This window comes from Carlito syrichta, unplaced genomic scaffold (assembly GCF_000164805.1).
Source record: "Carlito syrichta isolate Samal-C Ts95f unplaced genomic scaffold, Tarsius_syrichta-2.0.1 Scaffold304229, whole genome shotgun sequence".
Classification (NCBI taxonomy): domain Eukaryota; kingdom Metazoa; phylum Chordata; class Mammalia; order Primates; family Tarsiidae; genus Carlito; species Carlito syrichta.
This window is the reverse complement of record NW_007248325.1, coordinates 391,038-402,325: the sequence shown is the minus strand read 5'-3', so window position 1 is coordinate 402,325 and position 11,288 is coordinate 391,038. Positions and strand designations below refer to the sequence as shown.

General features: G+C 39.1%; 1 protein-coding gene across 1 annotated transcript in view; it reads right to left on the bottom strand.

The window, feature by feature from the left end:
- MME (membrane metalloendopeptidase) overlaps nt 1-11,288 on the bottom strand; it is a 109,494-nt gene that overhangs the window by 2,072 nt on the left and 96,134 nt on the right. The window contains exons 21-22 of the mRNA XM_008059514.2: nt 9,458-9,553; nt 9,045-9,121 (exon numbers count right to left, since the gene is read on the bottom strand). Of these exons, the coding sequence (XP_008057705.1) occupies nt 9,045-9,121; nt 9,458-9,553 (173 nt within the window). The remainder of the gene's footprint in view (nt 1-9,044; nt 9,122-9,457; nt 9,554-11,288) is intronic.

Genomic DNA, 11,288 nt, shown 5'->3' with positions numbered 1-11,288 from the left:
GGCATGCGCTACCACGCCTGGCTGATTTTTTGATTTATTGTAGAGATGAGGTCTCGCTGCCCAGGCAGGTCTCGAACCCATGGGCTTAGGCAATCCACTCACCTCAGCCTCCCAAAGGCACGGGATTACAGGCTGAGCCACCGAGCCCTCGGCATAATAGGCTTTAAAAAGATATTTGTTTGTGCAGATGGGGATGGTGGGTACACTTAAAGCCCAGACCAAAACTATTTGTAGCTCCCCAAACTATGCATAGACACATTTTTTTTTAAATAAAGAAACTTTAAAAATGAGAAAAAAATTTTTTGCTGATCTGATTTAGTAAGGAAGATAGTGAATTATTCTTTTTCTACAAAAGGACTCCTTTAGTATCAGAAACTGGATTCAGCCTGAATAACTGGAAAGGGCTGGCAAAATGCCACTTTCTTCTTATCTCTTACCTCAATGGGCAAAAACAACACAGCCCAGCTCACTATCGGCACCAAGCAGAATTTGAGGGGAGACGGGTCAGCACAGTGAGGCAGAAGTAATGTTTTCACACCAACCCTGAACCCTAAACCAGCACTTCCCTTCTCTTCCTGCTGAGATCAGCTGGCCACCCTCGCCTTGAGTTGAAAGGAGGGGCCCAGAGACAAGTGGACTGGAGAGGTGGGTGGGCTGGGAGTAAGTGACAGGAGAGACCACTCCGATTTGCGGACCTCTGCCTACATACCATCTTAGAACATCTCTCCCCTCCAACCCACTCTCCACACAGCGGTCAGAGTGATCTTTAAACAGTTAAATCAGATACCACATTCTCTTACTTTAAAACCTTCCAGGCCCTCCACTGTCCTCCAGCCTCCCTTCCCAGCCTCCTTGTGCTGCATTTCTCCTCCCATTCCTCATTAGGCTCAAACTATGTTGATCTACTTTCTGTTTCTTTCTTCTATTTTTTTTGAGCCGGAGTCTCACTCTGTCACCCAGGCTGGATGGAGTGCAGTGGCACAATCATGGCCACTGCAGCCTCGACCTGCTGGGCTCGGGCGATCCTTCCACCACAGCTTCCAAGTAGCTGGAACTACAGGTGCATGCTAACAGCTAATTTTTTGATTTATCGTAGAGACAAGATCTCGCCAAGCTGCCCAGACGGGTCTTGAACCGCTGGGCTCAGGCTATTCTCTCGCCTTGGCCTCCCAAAGTTTTGGGACTACAGGCGTAAGTCAGTGTACCTGGCTCCTTTCAGTTTTTCACACCAGCCAAACTCTTCCTCTTCAGGGCTTGTTGCTACTTGCAGACCCCTACTCTTTGGAAAGCTACCCAACCACTGCTGTGTAGCTAACGCCTTCTCAGCCTTCATGCCTTTGCTTAAAAGCACCTCCTTGGTGGTCTTTGCCTACTGTTTACTCTTTACGCCCACTGGTACTATCCTTTTCAAAGCACTTGTCACAATTTACAATGATTTGTTCTCCTTCTTTACTTCCTGACACACTTACTTGTCTGTAATCTCTACCAGGGCAAAATACAGTCAGCCCTTCATATCCTTGGGCTGGCATTCGTAGATTCGACCAACCGTGGATGAAAATATGCGGGAGAAAATTGCATTTGTACTGAACTTGTATATACTTATTTTTCCTGTCATTAGTCCCGAAACAATACAGCAGGACACCTATTTACACGGCATTTACATTGTATTGGTTATTTTAAGTAATCCAGAGATGATTACAATATAAGGAACCGGGTTTGGTGGCTCATGCCTATAATTCCAGCACTTTGGGAGGCTGAAAGCTGGAGAATGGTTTGAGCCCAGGAGTTCAAGCCCAGCTTGGGCAACACAGCGAGACCTGGTCTCTAGAAAAAAATAAAAAAATAAAAAATAAAACACAGGTGGGAGAATGTGCATAGATTCCATGCAAATACCGTGCCATATTATATCAGGGACTTGAACATACATGAATTTTGGTATCTGCGGTTTGGTCCTGGATACTGAGAGAAAAGTGTATTATGTATGTCTTGCTCCCTCTGCACCCCCCAAGGCCAGCGCCGAACTCAGTACATACTGAGTGAAAGAACCTGTGACCTGATTGGTCATGGTGATTACCAGTACAGGAGTAGGAGGGCATTATGAAGAAAAACGCTGCTTAGGATATCTGTTATTTATTTGCTGCCATGGACCAACTAGAATAGAAAGAAATCATTTCTTTACTTTCTCCTCCCTGACTTTTGAATGTGTTACCCACCAACACAACCAACCTTCCATTCCCCAACCATCACAAACCCTCGTCCTTCATGGAGGATGGAACCTTTCTTGGTTGTTTGGTTTTTAGGATTCCTAGAGGAGTCTTAAAGATTAAGAGGATCTCCCAGTGTGGGAGTGGAGCCAGAGCTGGGGAATTTATATCTGTCTGTCCACTTGAGAGGGAGATGACTGGTCTCCCTGGTGGGGCAGGGCCCAGTAATGGCAGATTGTGCCAAAGACACACCTCCCACCCTGAGCAGGGCCCAGAGAGATCCCCTGAAATGATGGCGTGTGGCTGTTGGGGAACCTCAACATGAAGCATGGAGGCTCTGGGACCCTTGCCCATCAAGGCTGGAAGGAAACTGAGGTAGCTCTCTTCAGTTTGGAGCACTCAGAATGTAAAGGTCTCAGTGTGACCATGGCAGACTGGAGATGAAGTCTATGACATAACATCGATGATTTTGGATTCCTGTATAACCCAAGAAAGTAGTATGCTGAAAAACTACTGAAATTACATTGCTCATCTCCTAGCATAGTCTACGAGCTTAGAGCCTGTCTTAATTAGATTTTTTAAAGTGCCCTTTTACTTTTTAAAATTTGAGATAGGGTCTTTTTGTGTTGCCTAGGCGGGAAGGCAGTAGGATAATCATAGCTCACTGTAGCCTTGACCTCCTGAGCTCAAGGGATCATTCCATCTCAGTCTCCTGAGTAGGTGGGGCTACAAGCGTAAGCCACCACGCCCACCCAGCCAAAATATCCATGTCTTACATCTGAAATGCTCAAGAACAAATTCACTCTTTTGAACACATAAGAATACAAGAAGTCTATAGTCTATAAACTGGAAGACGCCCTCACCAGAATCTGACTATACTGACACCCTGATCTTGGACTTCTAGCCTCCAGAACTGTGAGAAATAAATTTCTATTGTTCATGAAGCAAACAAATAAAAAAGCACAAATTCATTTTTATAATGTACTCAAAAGTGGCTGTGTATAGAGTCAAAAGATCTTAGAAATTAGGACTTTGCATTGGTGTTTAGTCCTTCGGGTTGTAGGCTCAATGGCTCTTTACGTTAAAGGGGAGCTGTGATTCATATAATCCAGCCCTCTTTCCAATTCATGAAGACTAGATACTCGCTAAAGGACATTGATCGTGGCGTCCTGGGCATTCCTCACATTGGGGAACAAGCTCCATGGTTGATAGAATAAGCATTTGAGAGAGATTGACTGGAAGAGCTGCACGTTTTGTTTTCATTTTATTAAATTTTTTTTCAAAGGACTACGTCTTAGATTTAGTCCTAGAGGGATAAATACTTCAGTAAAACTGTCCAAATTCATGACTTAATGCTACATTTTTCTTTAAAAAAATGTTTTTCAAAACTTGAAAACAAAACAAGAAACAAAAAAAAAAACCTAAAAGAAAAAGTTGTGAAAAGCACAGCCAGGAGTCAGCAATGCAGAAACATACAAGCTAGTGTGCACTCAGCTCCCATGCCCACTCCTTCTAGTCTCTTCCATCCAAAGGCTTCACTTAGATAATTTGATGCTGAATAATTAGGTCAATGACACAACAGGGGTCCACTTACTTCCCTAGATCTCTAATTAATTTCTGGTGTTTATAACATCAAATCTTTAAATGGATAATATGAATAATCCATTTTGAAAGGTAGATACATTATTAATAAAATGAATCTGTTCCTCTAAAAGTGAGATCATATTTCATTAGTATTACATCAAATATGTACATGAATTTCATGTTGTATGACAACTATGTACTTCTTGTGTTTCTGTTTCTAATAACAGAAAATAATAGACTTTTACTGATTATTTACTAAGGTGATTTACTTGAAATCTCGACTTTATTATATAAAGTAATTTATGGTATTGTTTATTCCCTTGGCAAGAAATCACTTGTACTAAAAACATCTAAGGGAGCTGAAGTTGAATATCATGTGACCAAGAATGGACTTTATTATATATCTGACTCATTCTGCCTAAATTATTTAGATTTGAATTACTTTGTGCAATTAATGGGTGCTCTGACAATCTTTTGTTACTTCTTTTAGATGGATGACTAGGCTACAAGGTTAACTGGCTTCATTCATGAATAAACTCTCCAATCTTTATCATTAACTAATTCATACGATTCTTTCAAAGCAAAGTCATATTGGTGAGTATGTATTCCACTACACATTCATAAAGAAATGAATGCCTGAATAGATTCCTGGGTATGAACTAAAGATTAATAGGTGCTAACAGAAATTCTAAAAGCTCACCAAAATCCACAATGATATTTATAAAATATTAGGAACCAACGCTTAAGGTACATGAAGAAAAGATAAGTATTTCAAAAAGGATTTAGCCTAAGGATGCTAAATTATAGAACAAGAAGGAACAAATTGGCCATATTAGTTAAAAATGTCTACATAAAACATTAGAAAGAATATTCTTTCAAAATGTCTTGACTTATTAGTGGTGTTAGTATTATAAAGTGTCCTTTTTGTCTGACTGGAAGAGAATATTGAACAATCTAAGCATCTGAATGATTCTGTCTATTTGGACTTGTTTTAAAAATTATCAGACCCTTGCCGGGCATGACAGCTCAAGCCTATAATTCCAGTACGTTGGGAGGCCGAGACAAGAGGTTTGCTAGAGCTCAGAGGTTCAATACCAGCCTGGGCAACTTGGTAAGACCTTGTCTCTACAATAAACCAAAAAATAAGCTGGGCGTGGTGGCACACACCTGTGGTTCCAGCTACTTGGAAGGCTGAAGTGGAAGGATCACCTGAACCCAGCTGGTCAAGGCTGCGGTGGCCATTAGCATGCCACTGCACTCCAGTCTGAATAACACAGTAAGACACTAACTCAAAAAAAAAAAAAGTAAATTAAATTTCTAGGCTACTGAAGGGGAAAAATTTTTTTTAACACCAAAGGTTTTAAAAGCTTAAAGTACGAAAGAATAAAACAACTATGGGTTAGACCTAACAAATATGTATTTATAGATTCGGCTTTCTATCAAGTCTATTTTGTCTTTTGTTTTTAATACTATGGCTATTTAAGCATAACGTTACAAATCTCCCTCTATTTCAGAGATATTTTTATTCAACCACCAAGCATAATTTAACAATAGCTACTCACTGTCTACTAGTTTTTAAAGTTCTTTAAAAAATATGTTTTACTTTGTACAGCCAGGAAGCAGCCTGTTTCCAAAACTAGATGTAACCTCAACCTTTTGCCAAGGAAATCTTTTTACCTCCAGAGAAAATAATAATTTCCTTGACAAAAGAAAGCTGGCATTCCATTTACCCTTAAAAGACATACACACACACATCCCTGTTATTATGAATGAAAAATAATCAAAGAGGCATTTTTGGGGTCAGTACAAAAAAATTAAAAATACAAATATTTTCACATATTTATCATAAAATACTATTTTCAGTTTAAAATTGGAGGTAGCAAATAGCTACATACTTACCGGTAATCAGTTACTGGCATTCTGAACTCTTCAGAATATAAGAATTTTGCAACAAAACGTACGTGACTGTCAGCTGATAGAGACGTTGCAAAGTCCTTATACCTTTTTCATAGCAATCCTTATTTTGTTCATGCTTCTTATCTAAAAATAATCCTAGTATAGATTTTCAAACACATGTATGTAACAGGCAATTAATGCACACTTACATTAATTCTCCAGTAACCCTCATGATAATTTAATCCTTATTGTACATATTAGGAAACTGAAGCACCATTAGTAAATGGTGGAGCCATGGCTGGAACTCAAGTGTTTTTTCCTTCAAAGCCTGTGTCCGCTTTTACCATCTAAGTTTAATGATATGTTTTCTGAGCTAATCAGAATGGAAAAATGGGGTGGGCAAAGGCAGGAAGTACAGTAATGGGAAAGAAAAGTTGGGAAGAGACAAACACGCAGAAAAACCCTACCAAAAAAACAAAATAAGAAGTCAAAGGCATCACCATCGGTGTAGAATACATAGTTCCACACACTGTAGCTCCACACACTATAGCTTCTGAGGAGTTCACTAATAAACAGTAGGCTGGGCACGGTGGCTCAAGCCTGTAATCCCAGTACTTTGGGAGTCCAAAGCAAGAGGACTGCCTAAGCCCAGGGATTTGAGACCAGCCTGGGCAACTTGGTGAAACCACATCTCTACAATAAATCAGAAAATTAGCCGGGCATGGTAGCGCACGCCTCTAGTTCCAGCTACTTGGAAGGCTGAGGCGGAAGGATCACCTGGGCCCAGCAGGTCAAGGCTGCAGTGGCTGTGAGTGTGCCACTATACTCCAACCTGGCTACAAAGTGAAACTCCAACTCTAACTCCAAAAAAAAAAAGCAACATAACTAATGATCATGCCAGTAGTCTGTTTCAAAATTAAAAAAAAAAAAAGGTTAGGTTTTTTTCAGGATACTGTGTTAAGGCAAGAAGTAGAAATTATTATTATTATTATTATTTTGACACAGGGTGTCACTCTGCTGCCCAGACTGGAGTGCAGTGACAGGATTATAGCTCACTGCAGCCTCAACCTCCCGGACTCAAGAGATCCTTCTGCCTCAGTTTCCTGTAATGGGGACTACAGTCAAATGCCACCACATCCAGCTATTTTTTTTTTTTTTATAGTGATGGGGTCTTGCTTTGTGTCCCAGGTTGGTTTCAAACCCCTGGCCTCAAGAGATCCTCCCTTCTCAGCCTCCCAAAGTGCTGAGCCTGACAAAAATTTATTTTAACCAGAGAAATTGTAATCTAATGGCTAAGATAAAAATGTAAATTCTCAAAAGAGGTAAACTTTCCTTATCTAAAAAAAATTAATTTGCAACCTCTCATTCTCTGAGGATAGCAACTGCACAAGGTATTATGATCATATTACTTCAATTCACCTAGTTTTTTATGGGTATATGTTATAGTTCACAAGCATATGCAATGCAGAGCTTTGACAGATTAGATTGTACAGTCGTTTCTGTGAGCTTGTGTATGTTCTCTGCTATCCTCAGAAGTAGATCCTGGGAGGATCCAAAAAAACTAGAATTTATATATTAAAAAGTATATTACATGTTCTAGTTTAAACATGTAAGCTAAAAATTGTATAGGGCAGGTGGAAAATGCAATTTGAGTAAAAAAAGAGATCCTTGAGTAAAAAGCATATCCTTGCATGTTTAAACTTGTCACCTTCAAAGTACTATCCATTTGATGTAATACACCTATTGAGATGCTTTTTCACTGCTCAAAACAGTTTTTGAATTCATCAATTTTGATGCTTTTTAGTGCCTCTGCTGTTTTTTGTTTCACCTTTTCCACACTGGCAAACGTTTCCCTTTGAGGATTCTTTTCATCCGGGGAAATAAAAAAAAGTTGCTTGGGGTGAGATGAGGTGAATCGGGAGGTTGGGGCACAGGGGTCTTGCTGCTTCGGTCAAAAACTACTGAACACAGCATGATGTGGGCAGGTTGTTCGTGTAAATCACCCATCATGAAATGGGCAAACGTGTTGAAAGAATCTCAGAAAATAAAAATAAAAACTAACTGAAGCTGCATGTGCAGTCTCTCACAACAATGCTAGCTGGTACACCGATGCCAATGGTTTTCTAGAACACTTACCTAGTGGGGGAAGGCTGTACTAAAAGGGAGCTGCCCTCCAAAAGATAATTCCAATTTGAAGGGGGTCTTCCCTTGTACCTTAATTCCTCAAGACTTCAGTACATAAAAAGACAATTTCTAAAAATTAAAACAAAAAGTTTCTTGGATAAACTATAGTGAGAAGTGATCTAGTGATTTTTGTTGCTCATTCCCTATAAAGCAGTTATTTTGAATATCTTAGCAGAACTAAATTTAGCTTGGATTACACAGATAATAGGCATACAAGAAACAGTTGTTGAGGGAATGCATTTTGAAGGACTGCTAAGGCTAATACTAGACGGTGATGATGAAAACGACAGTGATGACACTAGAACATACAGAGTACATTCTTTACTTTTTAAATGCAATACTTTATTGCTTTATAATTGAATGTGTTTTACCCCCTGAGTGAACGATCACATTCATTTTAGGTAGTGCTTTTGAAATGTAGCCCATCAGTTCTCTTTTTCACTCAAATTGCATTTTCCAACTGCCCTATACAATTTTTAGCCTTTTTCAGACTCCCTGAGAGGTGTTGCTGTTGACCACCAAATGAGTGATTAAGTACATGGCAAAAGGGTGGCATTGGGAATTAAGTTCTAAAATAGATACACAGAAAGCCAGGATTTAAAATTCAGAGGTTGGTTAGAAGGATTCTCTTTGATTCATTGTTCCCTTAGATTTTCTAGTTTGGGAAGGACTTTAGTAATCTTCTAACTCAATTTTCCATTCTGTAGAGCATTTTTCTCCAGCATCCTTGAAGGGCTGTTCTCTGACTTCTGCTTCAATGTACCCTCTTTGGGAATAATGTTATTCCATGTTGAAGAGCTTCTCATTAGTAGAAAGTTTTCCTTTACATTGAAAGGAAATTGTTCTTTGAAATTTGAAACTCACTAGTCTAGGCCTATACCATTCACAGTCTCTTAGAAATGTCTTTGTGCTAACTTTAAATAGAGTCACTGTTCTGAGGTGACATCTCTATCATGTCCTGAGCCTCAGACACATAGATTCTGAGAGAAAGAGTAGCCAATGCTATGCTTGAATAAGCATGCCCTGATATGTTCTGTTGATCTTGACTGTGACTTTTATCAAAAAGCAATGGATTTCCAAATGGAATAGAATCAGATTCGGGAAAGTCCAAATTCCAAATGTGGAAGCAACAGAGCCAAGATGGAAACACCTTGATTGTTGTTCATACTCACGCACCTGAAATTGCCTGGACTGTGCACGTCTGTTTTAATGGAATTGATTGCATACTCTGGCCTATAGGTCCCACACCACACCTAGGGATAGCAATCGAAAAAGTGAGGCAATGTACTCAGGTTTCTGTCAAGGATTCTTCGTTTAAACAGGTCAGGAGGAGGAAGCAAAATCAAATTGGAATTCTGCATTCTTCAACCATTGACTCTTCAAACAATGTTCAATGAGAGGCAACCAGGAGCATAATTATTTATCATTAATATGATCTGACAGTCTATTATAAACAATGAAAGTGAGTTGAGTCAAATGCTCTGCCACAATTGATTAAAACAAGAAAACTCAGCATGTAGTATCTAACTTACTGTGAAATTATAACTCAAAATGATTTTTGTATCTATCAATCAAGAAAAATACAATACCTGGGCAAAGTTCAAGAAGAACAGTTGTTTGTGATTTAGGTCAAGTCCGGGAAGTAATTTTTCTTCACCATGCTTTTTAACAAAATTCTGATAGGCCTGATAAAATAGAAACATGATGATTATGATTTCTGAATTTATACATAAGCCTATGTAAAAATTCATGTAGCCAGGTAATCAACCTTTTATATCACAATCACCGTAAGAATACATTTAGATATAGCAACCTACAGCTATTCCATGGATTGAAAGAAAACTAGAATTTATTTACAAATGTTCTGAAAAGAACAAGATACTGGTTAGCAGATGACAAAAGACTGGCACATGTCAGATGATCAATAAGTATCAACTGCATAAATGGATGACTGAAATAAGTGATGAAAAACTTATCTAAATGTTGTTTACAGATTGATGGATAAGGAGCGTATGTTAGACAAATGGATTGTCAAGGAAGTCAGCAGCTGCTCTATTTAGCTTACATACTACTCTTTAGCAAAATAGACTCACACCAGAGTGCATCTTGAGTGATTCTTGCCAAAGTCAAGGGATTTTCTTGGGATCCCTTAGAGTCCTAGTTTCCTATGAGTCTGAGGATAAGGATATGCAACTATTCTGGTTCCTTGAAGATAGGACAAAATAGACTGAATCTGTTACATCAGGAAGAAAAAATTTAGATAGCATGAATGTCATAAAGTTTTCTTAATTCTTAAGGATTTTAAGGACAATATTGGAAAATGTAGTTTTCCTCTATTAAATATACTTTTTAATGGAATTGACAATAAACTTTCTGAGATGTGTGATTTCTGATTTGATATAAAGGAAGGCGATTAATTAGATAAGCAGGAGTATATTTCATTTCTTCCTATCTACCATCAACATAGATTTATTGGGCCTCTACTACGTAAATATGCTGGGGATATGGGGAAGGCTTGCACCTGCTCCCCATGAGGGAGCTCACAATTTACTTGGAGGGCAAGACACTATATGTTTAAAAATCATGTATTTTCCATGTATAACAAAATACTTGCACAACCATAATTTGCTTCATTATAATTCTGTACTTGTCTTAGGATCTCCATAGAAGTACCATCAACCCAAACTTTGGCTGGATTTTTACAGCAGCGATTCTCAATATGACCATATATTAGAATCACCAAGGGACTATTAAGAGTGCTAATGCCTTCTACTGTCAGCCAAGATGGAGTGGCAGGGACTGAATTTAACATTCTATTCAAAAACTAAACAATGAACAAAATATATAAAACAAAGGTTTGCACAACACTGGGCACCAGGCAAAAAGTAGCATAACCTCTGAGAAATGGTAAACAAAGTGAGTTTCTTGATCGCTGAGCTTATTGCCCTGAAAGTTTTCAGGCCACAACATAGGGAGGAAAAACCCAGCTGGAGCAGGGGGATACTTCTTGAATTGAGGAGAAGAATCTGAGAGTTAAGGAACACCAAGGACAGGTTATAAAGAGGGGAAAGCTACACAAAAGGACGACTTCAGTGATCACAGATGGTCACCCTCAAGCATTCAGCTTTGTATAGATTGGGAGATTTGTGTGAGGAAACTACCCAACACTGGGAAAGGAATCACCCAAAAGGATTAGAGATAGCAGTGTGTGGTGCTCATACATACAAGAATGGAGAACCCCAGCGTTCACACAGTAGAGTCTTGTCTCAGCAGCAGGGAACAATTGTCCCCAGACTGAGCACTGCTCCAGTCCCATCTATTAAGTTACAAAAGCAAGACCCAAAAGGATCAAATCATTTTCAAGAAATTTAACTGTATCCTAGAATGAGGCTTAAGAATATGTATAGAAGCCGGGTGCGG